The following is a 22164-nucleotide window of genomic DNA, read 5'->3' as shown; positions in this document are numbered from 1 at the left end:
CAACGGAATAATCACCTCCTTCTTCCTGCTAGCAAAATTCCTATGTACCATTGACAAGACTTGATGACCTGCTCTGGCAACCCCATCTGCACTGCTCAGTGAACTTCATATCTAACTGCACAATTATCCCCAGATCTTTTTCACTCTCCACTTCCCTGAGTTTAATACCAAGCAGTTGGTAGGTTTCTCTTGGGTTACAGCTACCCATATGCAATACTTTACAGTTATCAATGTTAAACTTCAGTTGCCATTTCTCAGCCCATTTTCCAAACTTATCTAAATCCTGTTGGTTAGATAGGATAGGATACGATACTGTCTTTACTGTCGTTAACAGCCCTGCCAACTTTTGCATCATCTGTAAACTTGAACATTAATCCTGAAATACCTTCATCAATATCATTGATAAATACACAAAACAATAGACTCAGCACTGAACACTGGGGAATTCCACTAATAATAGTCTGTGAAGAGGTGTCCATTGATTTCCACTTTCTGTCGTCTCCCACTCAATGGCCATTTTATCTATTGTGGCAACTTATCCTTAATACCATACTGCTCCAATTTGTACAGTTGTCTTCCATGTGTTAAACCTTTCCAGAAATCCAAATATATGATATCAAAATTATTTTTTGCATCCAGTTCCTTTGTGACCACATCATAGTATCCATCGAATTGGTCAGACAAGACCTCCCATTAACAAACTCATGCTGTGTCTGCAGTATTACTGTATTCTTGTCTAGATGATCCTGCAATGCTGCTTTCACCAGTGACTCCATTATTTTCACTAGAACACAAATTAAACTAACAGGTCTATAGTTACTTGTGTCACCTTTTAAACCTCTTTGTGTATTGAGGATATATTTGCACACCTGCAAGTCCATGGGGACCTCCCTGAGTCCACTAAAGCTCTCATAATTATGGCTAAGGGATTGCTTACTTCCTTTGCCACCTTCTTTAATATAACTGGATAGATCCCATCTATCCCAGGTTCCTTCTTAGGTTTAATTTCAACAATATTTCATCTACTTTGCTCTCATTTATTACAAAATCACTTAGCTCCCTGTTAGAGTTAGATAAACTTCTGTCATTCCCCTCCTTGAATAACTTCTCGTGTGTGAATGTAGATGCAAAATACTCCTTCAATTTATCAGCTACCTGAGCAGGATCATCAATAGTCGAACCATCTATGTTAAATGGAACAATCTGATTCATTCCTACCCTCCTAGAGGTTACATAAGTAAAGAACCCTTTGCTGTTTTACTTTGCATCCTTTGCCAAAGATTTCTCGTAATCTGCCTTCGCCTGCCTAACCTTCATTCGTGTATTAAGGATCATCTAAACAAGACTGCAGCAATAGGCGCCTCCATAGCCAGATGGGAGATGGGGAGCAGCAGCAGTACATAGCACATGCTTCTTGATTAGACCAGGGTTCAAGCCTGTGACCACCAAATATGAAGGATGTGGAAAGGTCAGTGAATGACCACTGCATATCCCCGCAGCAATATGGCCTTAGTTGCTAATGCTCCTAAAAAAACAAAATAACAAACTGCAGCAATAATTCAGACACAGCATGGGTTTGTTAAGGGAAAGTCTTGTCTGACAAATTTGATTGGATATTATGATGCGGTTACAAAGAAACTGGATGCAAAAAATAATTTTGATATCATATACTTGGCTTTCAGGAAAGCTTTTGACACTGTTGTGCATGGAAGACTACTGTACAAATTGAAGCACAATGGTATTAAGGATAAGTTACTACAATGGATAAAAGGATGGTTGAGTGGGAGGAGACAGAGGGTGGTAATCAATGGGCACTGCTCTTCGTGGACTAATGTTATTAGTGAAGTCCCACTGGATCCGGTGTTGGGTCCACTGTTTTATATATTTATCAATGATATCGATGAAGGTATATCACACTTAGTGTCGAAGTTTGCAGATGATACAAAGTTTGGCAGGTTTTTTTTTTTATTTGGTAGTTGGCGCATCGGCTTCTGTGGCCATATTGCACCTCCCAAGGTTTTTGCAGTACTTTGATCCAAGCTCGAGGCGGGAATCGAACCCGCGACCTTTGGGTTGCCGGGCAGGTACTTTACCCACTCGGCTAGCCCGGTCGGCTGGCAGGGTTGTTAATGACAGTAATGGCAGTGTGCTACTGCAACGGGATCTAGAAAATTTGGGAAGATGGGCTGAGAAGTGGCAACTGAAGTTTAACATTGACAAATGCAAAGTACTGCATATGGGGAGAAGTAACCCAAGAGGAACGTACCGTGTGGTACTACACTTAAAGTGGTAGAAAATGAAAAAGACCTGGGAGTAATTGTGCAGTCAGATATGATGTTTTCTGAGCAATGATATACAGGAATTTTGCTAGCAGGGAAAAGGAGGTGATTGTCACTCTGTATAAGGCAATGGTTGGGACACACCTTGAGTGCTGCGTACAGGTCTGGAGGCCTCATTTTAGGAAGGATGTAGATTTGATTGAGCATGTACAGAGAAGGGCAACAAGATCGGTGAGGAGAATGAAGGGATCCTTTTACCAAGAGAGGCTTAAGTTCTGCAAATTACAGCAGCTGGAGACTAGGTATCTGCGAGGTGATCTGATTGAGGTATACAGGATGTCTCAAAAATATTGGTACAAACGTTTAGGGGAGGTAGGTAACATCTAAAGGAATGTGAATCGCATAGGAACCCATAACCGGAAACGTCACGGGAAAGTAGTAGCAGATGCACAAGAAGCAGAAATAACATAAGACAGTAATTAATGGCAAACATTTATTTGACGTAATATTAACAATGGAGTACGAGATGGATGCATTTCATGATGTTACAACAGATGCTCCAACGCAGCATGTATTGGCGGACAAGGTCGAACACACCTAGAGTTTCTTTGACAGTAGCAGCAGCGCAGACGAGTCTCGATCAGATCCATTTCCGTCTCCACAGGCAATTCATACACGATAGATTTGAGGGCCCCCAAACGAAAGAAATCAAGGCTTGATAAATCAGGTGAGCGTGGGGGCCAGGCAATGGGTCCACCACGGCCAATCCGTCGACGCCCAAAATGCCTATGCAAATGGTCACAAACACACCTTCCATAATGGGCAGGCGCCCCGTCATGTTGAAACCAAATGTTGCATCTCACATTTGCTGGAACATCGTCAAGTAACCCTGGTAGAACTTGTTCAAGAAAGATCCGATATTTAGCGGAGTTCATGCGGGATGGTTACAGGTATGGGCCGACTAACCAGTCACCAACCATACATGCCCACACATTTATTGCGAAGCGACAGGCGATTCATACACGATAGATTTGAGGGCCCCAAATGAAAGAAATCAAGGCTCGATAAATCAGGTGAGCGTGGGGGCCAGGCAATGGGTCCACCACGGCCAATCCGTCGACGCCCAAAATGCCTATGCAAATGGTCACAAACACACCTTCCATAATGGGCAGGCACCCCGTCATGTTGAAACCAAATGTTGCATCTCACATTTGCTGGAACATCGTCAAGTAACCCTGGTAGAACTTGTTCAAGAAAGATCCGATATTTAGCGGAGTTCATGCGGGATGGTTACAGGTATGGGCCGACTAACCAGTCACCAACCATACATGCCCACACATTTATTGCGAAGCGACGTTGTGCCGCATGGGAGCGCACACTGTGTGGGTTGTCCTGAGCCCACACGTGAGCATTGTGCTGATTGAATAAGCCTTCCCGAGTGAAATAAGCCTCATCCATGAACAAAAGCCACACGTGCAGGATGATCTTGGGGGAGCAGTAACTGAACCCTTTGGAGATGAAAGGAATGTAAGGAATTGTTGTGCCAGACACGCTGTACACTGCAACGAGACACTCCTAAGGCAGAGGCACGTGTGCTGGTAGTAGGATTATTCTGGATGGCATTCAACACACTTTCTTCCATGGTGAGAGTTCTCGTTGAACGCGGTCTGCCCGCACTACTCCTTTTTCCTCTAAATGCACAAACGGTGGTCCAGTACATGTCTTTCTGGGAGGCGTTCTCCATAAATTCATTGAGTGGCTCATCCATTGTCCTCTGCTAATCCATACACTAGATGCATGTCTGCTAGCTCACAGTTCGTACATCGATGCATGTTCTTCGTGCGGCGACTACTGCTTGAATGAGTTAACCAGAAATTTTCCCTCTTGCAAACTGATGAACAGCACCATCTACCGACTTACGGTGACGTTTCCGGTTATGGGTTCCTATGCGATTTACATTCCTTTAGATGTTACCTACCTCCCCTAAACGTTTGTACCAATATTTTTTGAGACACCATGTATAAGGCCTTGAATGGGTTGAGCACTCTGAATTCTGATGGGATTCTTCCACTTGTTCAGATTACGAACCTAATGGGGCATAAATTCAAATTGAGGAAAGACAGATGTAGAATAGATGTGTGGAAATTTGCCTTTAGCCAGCGGGTGGTTAATTACTGGAACAAACTTCTATCTGTCATTGTGGAAGTTGATAGGTTAAATAAATTTAAGGCAGAACTGGACAAACATTTAGAGGGAATGGTGTGAATTTTTTTTTTTTTTTTTTTGCTGATGCTGCATAAGCTCATACGCTTGCTTTCTTGCATCACATGCCACTACTACTACTACCTCCTTTCTGATTTGATTACAGACTAGTTTATATCTACCATAAGCTTCTGTGTCTCCCATGAATATTTCTTCTCTGCCATGCTCCTCATTAATTCAACTGACATCCATTTAGGCCTAAACTTTGAACAGTATTTCTTGGTTGGTATGAAAAGCCTAGTAACCTCCAAGGTTAAGTCCCTGAACGCTTCTCATTTAGAATTCACTGTTGGTAACATCATCAGTTGAGACCACTGTTGGCCACCTTTATGAAAGCAAAAAACCCTTCGCTTTTTGCCCTTGATGGTAGTTACACCTTTAAGTAGACCCCACATCAGTACACTGTAATCACTGTCACCCTGTGGATCCTTTATCTGAAAATTCTTAATACATGAGTAATCACTGCTGATAATCAGATCAAGAGTATTACTCTCTCTTGTGGCACCTCCGTAGCCAGATGGGCAGGAGCAGCAGTGCATAGCACATGCTTCTTGATTAGACCGGGGTTCGAGCCCGTGACCACCAAATACGGAGGATACGGAAAGATCAGGGAATGACCACCGCATATCCCTGGAGCAATATGGCCTTCGTTGCTAATGCTCCTAAAAACCAAATAACAAACAAACAAACTCTCTGGTTGCCTCTCGAACATGTTGCTGTAGTTAACAGTCATCCAATAAATCCACAATTTTTCTAGTGTGTGAGTGACCAACCCACAAGTTCCAGTCAATATCTGTTTCTCTGCACAATTGTTCGTTGTACTCATCCATCAATAGGCTTTTAATACACACTTACTCCCATTTTCCATTTCCCAGTGCTTATGTCACGTCACACTGACTCAACGTTGCATTGTCCACCAATGTCAATTGGATGCACTTCCTTAGATTTTGTTTCTTAACTAACAGCATAATCTCTCCTCCCTTCGTGTCTATTCTTTCTGTACAGATTGTACTCCTCAAATTCCAATTCCGCACTGCTTATATCTGTGTGACCTGACATCTCTGATATCCCAACAATATCTGCCTTTGATGTCTTGACCAGCACTTCAAACTCATCAAATTTAATTATTGTACTTCTAGCCTTGGTGTACATACAAATATACATGCACCTGTTCCTACTCTTAGTTACCTTAACGCAGCCTATGTATTTACTTGTTCCACGATGACTCCCAGCAGCCCTGGAAATCTCCATTGCCTTACTTTCCAGACTGCTGCTTATTCTAATAGAAGCGGTGCAAGAATCACTTTTGCTTCTGCCTGCGGTCACTGTTAATCTTTTAGTCTGTGATTCACCCCCCCCCCAGTCTAGCAGTTTTCCGATCCACCTAACACTGCCTCAATAGCATCAGCAAATATTCTTGCACCCTTTCTATTTAAGTGTACCCCATCCCTGTAGAAGCAGTCTCTCCTGTTATCAGGCACTAACCACGGTGAAAAATTTCTGCCTCGTGAGACTTGCACAGCTTCTCCAGGGCTGAATTGATTGACAAGGCTCTCGTCATATACTCCCCGTATCATGTCTTGACAGAATTGCACACACTTTCAAATTCTATCCCAACTCGCAACTTTTTTTCAACATTCACTTGTACTTTTTAAGTAAATCTGCAGATCTCTTACTCTTAATGTCATTAGTGCCAACATGTACAACAATATCACCTTTTGTGTCCATAAAAGATGATATCTGCTCTACAACATCATCAACTTTTGCTCCTGGCAGACATACCTTGGTTCTATTCCACCTATGATTATTATCATTGTTGCCTATCATTATATTATTAATAGATTATTGTTTAGTTCATAAATTATTTTGTTATTGTGCATACATTTTTTGAATACAATGGGACCTTGAAACAGCATTTGAAATCTCTTGTACAGAGGTTTCAATTGTACTGTGCGTTGAATCATACCCTCTGGGAAATTGGGGAGAAATACTTTAGAACAGAATTATAACGCAGAACTAGATTCAATCCCTGTGAATCAGATATAAGATATATATATATATTATCTTTCCTTGGTTACAACTTATAATGAAATATTTAAGAGCAGGTAGGATCTTGGTGAGACAACCACAGTGGCAGTATTATTTATTCTCAATATCCTAATTTGGAAACTTACATAATACTGTCATAAGTGATGATTTTCTCTTATTTTAAGAAATACATTTTTTGTCAATATTTTTTTTTTTTTTTTTTTGCATTTGTGATCAGTGTTTATTACAGTTGGTCGTCGACTTACAACCGACTTCTGTTCTGACTGCAGGTATATGTCGGTCATATATTTATTAACAGTATTTTTTAACCTTTCTAATCTTTTTATCATCTTTATAATTTATTTTTATCATCTTTTATTTTTCATTTTAAGTACAGTAATGTTTTTATCTTTTACTTAGCGATACTGTACACACCTTCATTTCAACGCCTAGGCTGTCTCTCTCTCTCTCTGTGAGGTTAAATTCAAACGTTCTCTACATTTTAATTGATTTATTATTCATACTGTTTATAAAAAAACAAAACTACAATATATAATTATATTGTACATAATGTGAAAAATAATACTGTACATAATGTACTGTAAACACAAGAATACAATCTAAAATTAATGTAAAAATTAATACAGACGAAATTTACAAAATCAATTTTTAATCTTTGCTTGTGCTTGGTTGTTCATCGTCAGGGTCATATTCTTGGTTTGAGGTAGGAGATGTTTATTTATAGAGACATTATGCAAAGCAAATCTTTTTTAAAACGCTTAAACCACCCAGTACTAGCCTGAAAATCTTCTGCGTAATCGTCTCCGGCGCATGATTTTAAACTTTGAAACAAACTTCTAGCCTTTGCTTGCATTGTGTGAAGGCTCGTGGGTGTATTTTTTTGTATTAAATCTTCCATCCACATAAACAACAATTTCTCCATTTCATGGATGGGTTCCTGTCATTGTTTGATTAAAATTGTAGACTTAATAGGTGCAGAACCTTTCACAGCTTCCCGAATTCTTCTTTGTCCTTAAGTATCGTCGATACCATGGAATGTGATAACTTCAAGTCGCGTGCTATCGTATTCACTTTCTTTCCGCCTTCATACTGCTGGATAATTTTCATTTTACACTCTAAATCAATAGTTTTCCCTGACTTCTTAGCTGGTGTATATGTAGATGAAGGCATTTTCCTTTTACTAAACATTTTATGGCTATTTCAGTAGAATTTTAATTAATACACCACATGCAACAGATGCTTAAAAGCGACTGGGTGTATGTGAGAGAGAGAGCCACTGAGTGTATGTGCCTGGTGCTGTCCTCAGGCCTCCCGTTGTCGATGTGCCTCCTCACCTGGGTTATGGGTGTCCTCAGTAGTGACTTCCTGATTTATTATTCATTTATTTATTTTATTTTATTTTATTATTTATTTATTTTATTTATTTTTTTTTGTGGTCGTAAATGCGGCTGGTCGTATGATGACCAAGTGTATATGGTGCTTATTTATTGGGGATGGCAATGTCATACTTATTAATTCATGTTAATGCTCAGTTAATAATTAGTTAATGCTCAGCTACTAATGGTGACCATACTGGCCACCATTAGTAGCTGAGCATTTTTTATGTTTCATGTAATACGTTGCATCTTTGTTTCTTGTATTGCACACACAGGCTTTACAACATATAATTTAGTGAGCATAGTTACATTATAGCATTTATCATTAGGTACTTGTAAAAATCATGAGTGCTCTTGTTGAATACTACTTGAACATTGTTTTGTATTTCGTTTGACTTTTTGGGTAATTTTAGAGAGAGAGAGAGAGATAATCTTTAATGCCCTTCACGGCCAAAAAGCCAGGGGTTTACATTTTTACAACCTCCCGAAACTTCCGGGAAAATAGAACAATTAATTTACAAAAACAGGTAATTTTACAAAAGAAAACATATTTTATACAAAGGAGAGAACTCCTTACGAGAGTTAGGTCTGATTGAGCTGACTTAACATCGAGATAAGAGCACCAGCTCAATCAGACAGGAACAGATGCAAGGTACACATGTCAATGCAGATTAGTCCTACTAGACATAATTTTTTTCCTGTAAGTCCGGTCAATAGCGAATTTGTTCAGGTCGGCGTCAAGTGCCTGGGTTTGCTTGAACATCTGCTGAGGGAGGAACCTGTCCGAGAGATGGAGTCGCGCTGAATGCGAGTAGAGCTCGGGATTGGCCCTAAGGGCAGCAGGGGGGATCCTCCAGCCACAGGTATCCCAGAATGAAGGTGTTGCGATTATGCCTGTTATCATCTTGACTGTTGCTAGGAGGCGTTGGTCTTCGACTAAGGTGGGAAGCCGTGGAATCCCGAGAGAGTTGGCAAGCTGCGTGGTGTGAATCAGAGCTGGAAGGTTGTGCTTCCTGTTGGCCCACTTTAGGAGCCAGAATTCTGTGGCAAAGAGTGGTTTCTTTATTGATGGTGCCGCTGACGCCCAAATTTCAGCAGCATAGAGTAAAGGTGGAAAGATGATTGCTCTTATGTACCTCACGGTTGTCTTTTTATCTCTGATATGAAGGAGATGCTGTTTTGCTATCCACCGGAGTCTTGAAGCACGTGTGAGGAGCATGTCTATGTGGGCGTTGAATCGAAGTTTGGAGTCGAATACAACGCCCAGATCACGATGGCTGGATGCAATTGGGATGAGGATGTTGCCGACCGAAGGCTGGAGAGAAGAAGGAGTTTGCTTCAATGAATACACCATGAATTCGGACTTAGCAGGATTGATCTTGAGCCCGAACTGGCAGAGGTAATTTTGATATGTTTAGTTGTGAGCTCATAGCTAAAAACTACTGACTTTGTTTTTTCTCCTTTAATTGAATATCTGAATCATAAATCAACTTATGTCTATTTGCAGTGTCTTGATACTCCTTACTCACTTTCTTATGTCGGGAATTGTCATTAAAATTGTGAAACAACTATTTTCTCTTCTAATCAAGAAGGCATATGAGTTGTAATGCAAAGTGTAATATCAGAAGAGCTAGGCTCTGCACTTATTGCAGTTGTTGTACACAGTACCTAAGAGGATGGTTAAAAGATACATATCCATCAGTTCCTTTAGTTTCCATTATATATCCATTAGGATATATAATGGAAACTAATGGAGGAAACTAATGGATACATATCCATTAGTTTCCTCCATGCCATCAGTTCTGATGGCATGGAGGAAACTAAAAGGTCATGTCAGTGAACAAATGTGTCCTTTTCTTACTCAAGACATGATATAAATCAATGCCAGAGTTCCTCATACTATTGTTATTTCAGCTATTTTCCTTCCTTCGTATTAATGACCTTCTATTAGCTGCAAATCCTTTTCATAGTTTTGCTGATGATAGTATGAGGCATTCCACCTACCAGTTTGACAAACCCTGCTTTGCACAAACAGCTGATACTTTTATAATCTGATAATATATCCAGCACCAGTTCCTTAAATGGCTGATATCCAGGTAATACTCCAGTGAGGAGAATAAAACTTATAACTTTATTCCTTCTAAAACTTATTCCTGTCTTGTTTCAAGAGTGTACTGATCTCTTTCTCATTTTCAACAAGATCAAGGTATCCAAACAAGATAATATTTCTTTACTGAAACTAACCCTGTTCTCTAACCTTTCTTGGCATAAGCATATCACAGATATTACTACTTTCACGTTAAGATGTGTATGTATGGAAGTATGAATACTCTGTTCAAGTGGCACCAGAGAGTTCTTTCATGTGTGCTGGATGGAAAACTCTGCCTAGCAGACATGTATGTTGTGTTGGCATCACTAGTAGTGTTTTGTCTTGTTGTGTGGTCTCTTTGTAACTAGAATGCAGCAATCACTTCACCTGGCTTGGTTTTATGATTTTCAACCCTGTCACATGAAGCCAACCCAGCTGAAAAGGATGGTAAGAGTTAGAATCTCACAACTAGAAGTAGTTACTGTATATGCTTGAACAAAATCATAGGATGGCAGCAGGATAGGGCTTCTACTAAAAATAGTAGTCCAAAGTACAAATCCCACCCCAGGTGAGCCTGGGGACAACAAAAAAATATAATGTTTTTTAATTCAAAAAAATGAACTGCCATACAGAAAATGCAACCTGCCCAGAACCCAAAGAACATTGAACATGCAAAAACATGATCCCACCCCCAGAAGAATCTAGGGATCAGCAAGGAAAGGGGGACTGGACAGGTGAAAAGGAATGGGAAGAAAGTAAGGGGCTTTCCTGGAGAGATGGCACTCCAGAGCCATCGTGGGGAGTGCAACAATCCTGCAATCTTGCACTACCTAATCAACATCTATTTTTCTTTGAAAATTAAATTAAATGTTATATCTACTATACTATATTTCTGAATGTGTAGTTTATTAAAATGTATTTATTTTAAATAAAATATGCTTTCAAAATGATAACCTTTATACAAATATTTATTTTTGTAAATATGCATTTTATCATTTTATTTATATATTATTGAGAAGCAGAACTTGTATATTAAAAGAGCAACAGAAATTATTTAAACAAATGATGATTTGAATAAAATAATTTTGGATGATATTCATTAAAACCAGAAAATATGCAACTGTAAATTGCAGCATCTGGAAACTAGGCACTTGTGAGACCTGATTGAAAAGACCAGATTTTGAAGTGTTTAAGTAGGCTTTAAAATCCGACACCCCTTTTAAATCCTATCAGAATTTAGTTGAGTAAATTAAATGCTGAATGTGTGAAAATTTGCCTTTGGTTATAGAGTAATTGATTGTTGGAATAAACTTTTGCCCAATGTTGTGTAAGTGGGTAGTTGGAATTAATTTAAAGGATAAATTATTAGAAGAAATGGGGTGGACAGATGAAGTGGGTTTTTTCCCTAATTAATACTAAAAGAGTATTTGTCCCCCTCCAAAGAGAATTTTGTTGTGATGAGATTTTACTGTGTTCATCTACTACTTTTTAAAACAAGTTTTCTGACTGCAGGATAAGTGGTGACTTGTTCCAATAGTTGATTGTCCTCTGACTGAAGACAAATTTTCTTAAATGTAGTCTACAATAAGTTTCCTTAATTTATATCTGTCTTGTGTGCATCATCCTAGAAAAAGAAAATTTGCACCTTTATTAAGTTTATTGTCAACTGTTTTTAAGTCCTTAATTACCACATTCAGATGGCTACTTTACAAACTTTAACTTAATGTAACTGGAGCCACTTCCAGTGAATATATCTCTTGCCATCTATTTTTGACAACTAGTCTTGTTGACAATTTGAAAACTAGTCTTATTGCCTTCCTTTTTACCATTTAAAACAAGTCATTTCCTGAAATGAAACCCCCTAGACCTGTATGCAGTATTCAAGATATGATCTAACCATTGATTTATACAGCCACTCCTTGGCTTATGTAATATCCGACTCGTGGTCGTAATGTGAACCCAATAACACTTTTTTTTGGTAATTCGTTCCAAGACCTCGGAAGTTGAAATTTTTACTATATAACTAAGCTATTTATCTCTCTAAAAGGTCATTTTTATAATGGAAATTACACTTGCATCATTATCGTGTGTTCCATTATAAGAATCAATTTACAATAATACCGATAACTGGAATTCTGTGGGTTTTTACATTATGGTATAATGGTGAAATGAGTTCTTCACAGAAATCTTCAATCATATAAAAAACGTAAATAAGTTTTTAGAATCTTTTCTTCGTTCCTATTTACTTATTACAATGGTGAAGGGAAAGGTACCAATGGAAAGTGCAAGTGCTGGCAGTGCTAGAAAATGAAACAAAGATGATTTATTATTATTAATAGCCATATGGTGCAAGGAAGCCTGAGGCTTATTCTGCACAAGGGAAAAAAAAAAAATTCCCAAGTTACCCTGAGAGAGAGAGAGAGTCAAAAGTAGAAGGGAATCACCAAGAAAGAGAAGAATGATGATATCCAGCTGAGGACCCTGGGTGTGCCAAGCCCATACTCACGAGATGTGAGCCCCCGGGGTAAGAAGTACGAAGCATGACAAAGTGTATCATCTATTGCATGGAATTAGATGTCGCTGCTTCAACAGTGAATACTATTTTAAAGGACAGTGCATGTATAAAAGAACGTGTTAAAGGATCAATGCATTCATCATCAACAGGGATCACAAAACAGTGTTCATGTGCTATATCGAAGATGGAAAAGCTATTAATAATATGGATGGAAAATCAGATTCAGAAATTAGTGCTCCTTGAACCTATTTAATAGGTTCAAGCATTGTGCTCGTTTCCAAAACTTTAAAGTATGCAGTGAAGTCCCCAGTGCTGATTCTGCAGCTGCAGAGAAATTTTGTGATGTGTTGGAAAAAAAACCTTCTAAATCTCCACAGCCTTCAACTTCCGCAGCGGTATGCTTATCAGCTGGAGAGTTAATTCTGGCAACAACACTCAAAAGGTAAAACTTGCTGATGTTATTCCTGTCTCCTCTCTCTTTTTGTAATTTTATAATTTTGAAATTTTTGGAATTTTTTACACTTTTGGAATTTTTCCTGCGCAAGAGATAAAAAATTTGAATAAATAATTCTATTTACATGTTTGTCGGACATTTCTTTTTTGCTTCAATCAAATTTGCTTCAATCCAATTTGTGAGTACTGCATAAGCATTTTGGGAAATTCTGACTTACATAGAGTTCCACGGAACGCAACCCTTACGTAAGTCAAGGAGTGGCTGTATAGTGGAATAAATATCTCTAGTGACAAAATTCTGTATATCATTGATAGTACACTGTGAGCTTTCCTAGCAACTAGCAGTGTTTAGTGTACAATTGATAATTTAACTTAGAACTACTGAGACCTTGATTCCTATAATGCTTTTGTTTTTGCTCCAAAGCAACTGTGGATAGGAGGTGTCAATCTGTTGTGTATGTTCTATAGTCCAATTAACTGTTTTGTAAATAACATTGCATTCATACTCAAGCCTTTATTATACAAAATGGAAGTTCCACAATCATAGTCTTTGTGCCATCCATGAGGGTCAAACCAGAATGCTGGACCTGTCGATCCATGTAATCTCAAAGAGGTTCTGTGGGAGTCATAATCAGAAAATTAAGTGGTGTATAGTGGAATAATTAAGTACCTGGAAGTCACTTTTGTGTTTGGCAAACAATTCTTGAACAAAACTGGCAACATGGCAGGGCACATTCTGCTGGAAAAAACTTGTCCAATCTGGGAAAACAGCCACCATAAATGTGTGTGCCTAATTAGCCACAATGGATAGCATTCAATTTAGCATTGAGTGCAGCCTAGGGGTATGAGGACTCCAAGTGATTTCCAGGAAAACATCCCCAATACGAAAATACTGCCACCACTTGCCTGTTTCTGTTGTACCAGGACATCGGAGTGATATCTCTCCACAGTTTGGCCCCATACCTTCTATCTACTGCTCTCACAATATAGCAGGAAATGTGATTCATCAGAAATGCAACATTTTTTCCAGTTGTCAGTGGTCTGATGATGGCATTCAGATGCCAACTTAAGGCATCAATGGCAATGGGTGACTGTATGCATGGGTGCCTTGACCAGGTCCTACTCCAACCACCCATACTCAGGAAGGTTTGTTGGACCATGATCTTGGGAACACCCTCATCCCTTGGCTAATGTCCATGGTCAGCTGTGCCACCATTTTCTGTTTGAGTTTGCAGAAGGCAGGACAGCCTACATGTACCATAACCATCAGTGAGGCATGAGCTCTTACCATTGGCACAACAAATGCTGCTCTGTTCACTATCCATCTATTCTTGGAACACTAACTGTGGTACTCTGTGAACGGCCCACAAGATTTGAAGTTTCCATATCTCATATCATGTCCTTTCTCATATCAGATTTCTCATATCATGTCCTTTGCCCAGGTCAATGAAGTTCTTCCTGTGTACTTTGTGCCATGAATCTGCAGTATCACATTTACTAGACTATGACGCATGTGCCACCAGGTGAGGATTAACAGCCAATTTCTAAAACAATGGATGGTCATAATGTATTCACTGGACAGTGGCAGAGTATAGGTTGATTCTGTGCGTGTGACACTGCCTTTTTTTGGACTGTGACTGTGATGCCCTATATTAAGCCATAAAAGGGGTAGTTTTGACAGGCCAGTAAACACAATAACAGACAATGATTAACATGACTCCTATCATCATGTGACACTGATAGCCCTTGTTAATGTGTTCAGCCTGTCTATGGGTGATAGCCACATGATTGTACATGAATGTGTGCATTGTGGTTCTGAATGTTGCTAATTCCAGAGAAGAAATAGTTGAACATAGATTCCGCATGGAGCTGAGCAAAATGGTTGACAAAGGACAACTTCTTGATCGATGCCATCACTACAGTTGAGATGCATCATTTTTATCTCTGCAGTAACAGTAACTAGAAGAGCTCCATATGAATATCTTTGGTGCTCATTATCAAAGGAAGCCAAATATAAGCTGGTAAAGTGATAATTTTATGCTTCTTTGACAGATGTAAAAGGATTTACTTTCCTTCTCTGTACTGCTGTTATGTATTGTATGTGCTGTTCATTGACAAAATGGGCGTATCAACTATGAATGGCCATTTTCATGTTGCTTGGTGTTAGATCCCAGAAAATGCACACACATATAGTTAAACACACATTCTCATATAGTAACCATCAGCCATCAGTGTGTGTCCTTCGTCTGCCAGTTATTGTACTCTTCAACTTATTCTGTTCCCTGCCTTGGAAACTTCACTTCTTTCCACAGATACAATAGCAAATGATGACAGTTTATTTTCAAGGATGTTCCATATTAATGGCTTCATGTGCATTTTGAGAACATGCAGAAATTTGGGGCAAGTCAAATACAGTCAACACTTGGATAAGATCTTGGTCTGTACTTGTTAACAGGAGAGACTGCTTCTACAGGGATGGGATACACTTAAATAGAAAGGGTGCAAGAATATTTGCTGATGCTATTGAGTCAGTGTTAGGTGGGTCGCAAAACTGCTATCTTGGGGGAGGGGGCGATACAAGGACTAATAGATTAACAGTAGCCACTGGCAGAGGTGAAAGTGATTCTTGCACTGCTTCTATTGGGATGAGCAGCAGCCTGGAAAACAAGATACAGAATATTTCAGAGACTGCTGGGAGTCATTGTGGTACAAGTAAATACATGGGTTGTGTTAGGGTAGCTAAGAATAGGAACAGGTGCATGTATACTTGTGTGTACACCAATGCTAGGAGTTTGGTAAATAAATTTGATCAATTTGAGTATTGCTCAAAACATCAAAGGCAGATATTGTTGGGATATCAGAGACGTGGTGTCACAAAGATATAAGAAATGCAGAACTGGAATTTGGGTAGTACAATGAGTACAGAAAGGATAGACAGGACAGAAAAGGAGGAGGGATTATACTATTAGTTAAGAAACACATAAAATCCAAGGAAGTGAAGCCAGTCGACATCGCTGGACAGTGCAGTGTCGAGTCAGTTTGGCGTGACATAAGCATTGGGAGATCAAAATTGAGAGTAGGAGTGTGCTATAGGCTTAATGACTCTGATGAGTATAATAAGAAACTGTACAGGGAAATAGAGTGGGCCAGTAAATCAGAGAGTGGTATAATGGAGGATTTTAATTTCCCAGATATTGACTGGAATTTGTGAGTTGGTCACTCACACTAGCAAGGCTTTTGTAGATTTATTGGATGATTGTTTTCTACATCAGCATGTTCGGGAGGCAACTAGAGGGAGTAATACTCTTGATCTGATTATCAGTAGTCATTCTTCATGCATTAAGAATCTGCAGATAAATGAACCACTAGGTGGCAGTGATCACAGTGTGCTGAAGTGGGATTTACTCAAAGAGGTAACTACCATCAGGGGTAAAGGGAAGGGTTTTTGCTTTCGTAAAGGCGACTATGATGGTCTGAGACAGTATTTAAATTCTATACAATGGGACCAACTGATGATGTTACCAACAGCAAATTCAAAATGGGAAGCATTCAAATAACTTATCTTGGAAGCGGCTAGGCTTTACATACCAACTGAGAAATATTGTTCAAGGTTTAGGCCTAAATGGATGTCAGATGAACTAATGAGACATATGGCAGAGAACAAAAATGCATTGGATACATATAAATTAATGGGTGACATGGAATCCTATGATAGATATAAGCTTGTCCGTAACCAAGTCACAAAGGAGATTAGGCAGGCAAAGGCAGATTATGAGAAATCCTTGGCAAAGGATGCAAAGAAAAACAGAAAAGAGTTCTTTACCTATGTGAATTCTAGAAGGAAAGGCATGAATCAGATTGGTCTACTGGATATTGATGGTTCAACAGTTAAGGATCCTATTCAGGTGGCTAACAAACTAAACGAGTATTTTTCGTGTACATTCACACGAGGAGTTATTCAGGAAGGGGAATGCCATAGGTGAAGTAAACTCTGGCAGTGAGCTAGATGATTTTGTAATAACTGAGAATAAAGTGGAGGAGAAATTGTTGAGGATAAACATAAAAAAGAAGGTACCCGGGGTGGATGAGATCTATCCAGTTATATTAAAGGAGGCAGTAAAGGAAGTGTGCAAACCCTTAGCCATAATTATGAGAGCTTCTTTGGACTCAGGGGAGAGTTACCCATAGACTGGAGATGTGACCCCAATTCACAAAGGAGGATCAAAGGCTGACACAAGTAATTATAGACCTGTCAGTTTAACTTCTGTTCCAGGAAAATTAACGGAGGCACTGGTTAAAGAAGCACTGCAGGATCATCTAGACAAGACTTCAGTTATAGCTCGGACACAGCATGGTTTTGTTAAGGGAAAGTCTTGCCTAACCAATTTGATTGGATACTATGATGCAGTCACAAAAGAACTGGATGCAGGTAATAACTTTGAGATTATATATTTGGATCTTAGAAAGGCTTTGATACTGTTGTACATGGAAGACTTCTGCACAAATGGAGCAGTGTGGCATTGGAGGCAAATTGCTGCTATGGATAAAGGGATCGTTGAGGGGGAGAAGACAGAGAGTGGTAATCAAGGACACTGCTCATCGTGGACTAATGTTATTATTGGAGTCCCGCAGGGTTCAGTGTTGGGTCCATTATTGTTTTCTGTATTTATAAATGATATTGATGATGGTATATCAAGCTTAATGTCCAAGTTTGCAGACGATACAAAGGTTGGCAGGGTTGTTAAGGACACTACTGACTCTATGCTGCTGCAACAGGATCTTGGAAGGTTGAACAGATTGGGCTGAGAGGTGGCAAATGAAGTTTAACATTGACAAATGTAAAGTACTACATATGGGAAACAGTAACCCCAGAGCAACGTATCAACTCTGTGGTACTACACTGACAGTGGTAGAGAATGAAAAGGACCTGGGGGTAATTGTGCAAGCAGATATGAAGTTCTCTGAGCAGTGCAGATGGGTTGCAGAAGTAGCTCATGGTGTCTTGTCAATGATATACAGGAAATTTTCTAGCAGGGATAAGGAGGTGATTATCCCCTTATATAAGGCAATGGTCAGGCCACACCTTGAGTACTGTATACAGGTCGGGAGGCCTCATTTCAAAAAGGATGTAGAGCTGCTGGAACGAGTACAGAGAAGGACAACAAGATTAGTGAATGGAACAAAGGGTTGCTCTTATGAAGAAAGGCTTAAGTTTTGCAAATTACAGTGTCTGGAGACTAGGCACCGGCAAGGTGATCTGATAGAGGTGTATAAAGCCTTGAATGGTTTCAGCATACTGAATGCTGATGGGATTCTTCCTCTTGCTCAATATAATCACCTGAGAGGTCATAAAATAAATTGAGGAAAGACAGATGTAGAATAGATGTGCTAAAATTCGCATTTAGCCAGCGGGTAGTTGGTTGGTGGAACAGACTTCCATCCCTTGTTGAGAAAGTTGATAGCCTAAATAAATTTAAGGCTCAGCTGGACAGGTATTTCGAACGAACGGAGGGGTGAAATGGGAGTGGTTTTTTTTTGGCTGATGCTGCATAAGTTTGCTTTCTTGCATCATATGCCTCTACTAATGCTAATGCTAAGATCATGTCAACCTTGCTGAGGAAGAACACAATAAGCTCATATGCTTTATTGAAAGTATGTCATACATGACATAGGATGACAGGATAAAAGAGTAAAAAGGTGGCACAGACCTTTTTAAGGACAGCTAGAAAAATCCTTGTGCTGTCAGGACTTGGTAAATTTCTTGTGTATCAATTGTTCATGATTCTTCTTTTGATCTCTCTCTTTTTGCTGAAAATCAAGAGAAGTTGAGGATTTATTATTGCTTGAGTTGGATGTAAAGTGGGACGTTGATGCATCAGTGTTATACTTAAGTAGCACTGCAGTGTAGAAAACATCTAACTTCAGAAAAGATGAGAATGTCTGTAAACAGAGGTAGCAGTCCATGAATTTAGAATCAATGTAAATAACCTCAGCATTTTCCCTGGAAATACAGGACCTAAATGGAGAAAATGCGGGGTATCTGCCTCAAGAACAAGCCTGTCTCATTAGCATTGAAAACTTGAAGTGCATAATTTCACTTTTCAGTTATCTATACAAGTTCATTTTATAACTGGAAACTGGTTTAGCAGTGACCCACCCCAAAACAGCAGCAGTGTAAACCGCTACATCACTAAAATTCTCTCATTCTCTCATCACTCCATAGTTGCAATAAATATCTCAAAACCAGACCTTACAAGCAAATTTTTCTTTGATTCATTTTTCATCCTGTTAATTTTCCTGAGATTATAGCAATCTGCCCAAGAGCAATTGCTCAAAAGCAGTACAATTACCCATTGATGTTAATTTGAAAATTACAGCATTCTGAGTGGAATCAGATACATTTATAGAATGGCCTTTATAATGAAAACAATGCATAAGAAACAGAAATGGTGCCTGCTTTGTTATTAATCTTTTGATAATCCAGTGCAAAGGAATTCTGAAATTAGCTGCTTACTCCTAGTAGAACAGAATCATTTTTTTTTTAAATAATTATAGTTTTATTTTAAAAAGTTCAAGTAACACTGTGTTTAGCTTTTTTTTTTTTAACAGTTCCAAAAGAAGTCTGTCGTAAGCCTTTTCCTATAATGAGAAGTCAATCTGACTGTCCACGACCAAGAAGTTTAGAAACAGAGTGTGTTTCAGAGAAACATAACAAACCAGACAAAGGTAAAATATTTACTGTTATATTTATTTATTATTATTATTATTTTTTAATCCTTGGATCATTTACTGAAAAAGATATTAATAATATAAAATTTATACTGAATTACCTATTTTAATAAGATAAATGTCGTTCATTCTAAATTGTTATTAATTAATTAATTAAAATTAAGTAATAAACAATTAAATTCATGTCTGCATTCTTCATACAAATTCTGCTGATTATTTTTAATAACTGATAGATGCTGAAATTAGTAAATTGGACTAGTATGAGTAAAAACCATAAGGCAGTTGGCTACATTTCTTTAATGAGCAGCATTTTCATGAAATGCTATTTACCATAAAAACGAATTACATTAAAATGCTAGAATGATGGCATTTCATTTTTGATGGAATTACTCTTTAGGAAAATCCCACTTTATAAAGAGCAATTGCTATGTTTTTTTTTTATAAAGCATTAATTGAACATGCTTATCCATCATATGTAAAAGCAAAACTAAGCTAGAAATGTTGTTGTGACTCAAACTCTACAAAAGTGGATGATACAATAAAAAAAAACCTTGCATAAGCTCGTAACATCTATTACATAATGTATAAAAGCATATTTTTTCGAGTATAGTATAAAAATTATTTTTTGGGCTATTTTTGAGTGTTTATTTAGATATTTTTAAACTTTTTGAGGTTGGGGTTGATTTATTATTGCATTTAGCTTAGCATTTAGAAAGTCAATGGTGTTATTTGGAAATGAAATAGCATATTACACACTACCATCACATAAACTCAGAATAGTGTAGTATCATTGTACTCTAATCTTGTAGTTCATGTGGTATTTTTAAATTAAAATTAGAATGAAATCATGTCTCAGATAAAAGCAGCAAAGCAAAAAGTTTGAAGTAGCAGGAATGGTTTAGTTTATGAGAGAACCATTGATGGCAGTTCTTTTATGAATCAGCTACATACAGTGTGTTTCTTGCTGCCTTTTTGCTAGATTATCTGTAATGTGATATGATGTGGCCAAAGAGGCCACATCATATAGAATGTAGGGAGATTAACCATCAGTTCAACATTCTGATCATCTTCAATGAGGGCTTTGGGAACAGGGTTCATATCTAGAAGGAATAAAAGAGAGGGACTCATCAAGCACTCGGCTGCCCAACAGTGTGCTCAGGACTACACTCATAAATCACACGATAAAATGAATCACATGCAGCAGAAAGCAAAAGCACTGGTCTCACAGGAAGTATCAATTCTCGATGACTGTATTGTCAGAGAAATAAAATATATTTATCGATAGGTGGAATAGGACCAGGTTAAGTTTACTAGGAGCAAAAGTTGATGTCATTGCACAGCAGCTGGCATCTTTTAAGGGCATAAAAGGTTATATTGTACATGTTGATATTAGCATTCGTAGAGGCATATGATGCAAGGTAGCAAGCTTATGCAGCATCAGCCAAAAAAAAAAAAAAAAAACTTCCCATTTTACCCCTCCAAATGCTTGTTCAGCTCAACCTTAAATTTTTTTAGGCTTTTAACTTCCACAACAAGAGATGGAAGTCTGTTCCACCAATCAACTACCCTCTGAATAAAGGCAAATTTCCGCACATCTATTCTACAACTGTTGTTCCTCAATTTGAATCTATGCCCCATCAGGTTCTTAATCTGAGCAAGAGGAAGAATCCCATCAGCATTCAGCTTACTCAACCCATTCAAGGCCTTATACACCTCAATCAGATCACCTTGCATGTGCTTACTCTCCATGTGCTGCAATTTGCAGAAGTAAAGCCTATCTTGGTAAGAGCACCGCTTTGTTCCCCTCACCAGTTTTGTTCCCTTCTTTGTACTCGTTCTAGCAACTCTACATCCTTCCTAAAATGAGGCCTCCAGACCTGTACACAGTACTCTAGGTGTGATCTGACCATTTCCATGTACAACGAGATAACCACCTCCCTGTCCCTGCTAGCAAAATTCCTATATATCATTGACAAGACTCCACGATCTGCCCTGAGAATCCATATGCACTGTACAGCAAACTTCATATCTGACTGCATAATTACTGCCAAGTCTTTTTCACTTTCCACTTCCCTGAGTGTAATAACCCTGTCTCTTGGGTTATTGCTACCCATATGCAGGACTTTGCATTTGTCAATGTTAAACTTCAGTTGCCACTTCTCAGCCTATTTACCCAACTTATCTGGATCCAGTTGCAGTAGCATACTGTCGATAACAACCCTGCCAGCCTTTGTATCATCTGCACACTTGGACATTAAGCCTGATATATTTTCATCAATATCATTGAATACACAAATCAACAATGGGCCTAGCACTGAACCCTGGGGAATTCCACTAATAACATTCATCCACGAAGAGCAGTGTCCATTGATTACCACTATCTGTCATCTCCCACTCAACCATTCCTTTATC

The 22164-nt window shown here is 38.7% G+C and overlaps 1 protein-coding gene across 1 annotated transcript in view; it reads left to right on the top strand.

The window, feature by feature from the left end:
- Positions 1–22164, top strand: part of l(1)G0196 (inositol hexakisphosphate and diphosphoinositol-pentakisphosphate kinase) — an 832616-nt gene that overhangs the window by 691697 nt on the left and 118755 nt on the right. The window contains exon 27 of the mRNA XM_090381508.1: positions 19633–19749. Within this exon, the coding sequence (XP_090237634.1) occupies positions 19633–19749 (117 nt within the window). The remainder of the gene's footprint in view (positions 1–19632; positions 19750–22164) is intronic.

Source organism: Mastigoproctus giganteus, chromosome 9, assembly GCF_048544385.1.
Source record: "Mastigoproctus giganteus isolate SK-2022 chromosome 9, ASM4854438v1, whole genome shotgun sequence".
Lineage (NCBI taxonomy): Eukaryota > Metazoa > Arthropoda > Arachnida > Uropygi > Thelyphonidae > Mastigoproctus > Mastigoproctus giganteus.
This window is presented reverse-complemented; position numbering and strand designations above follow the sequence as displayed.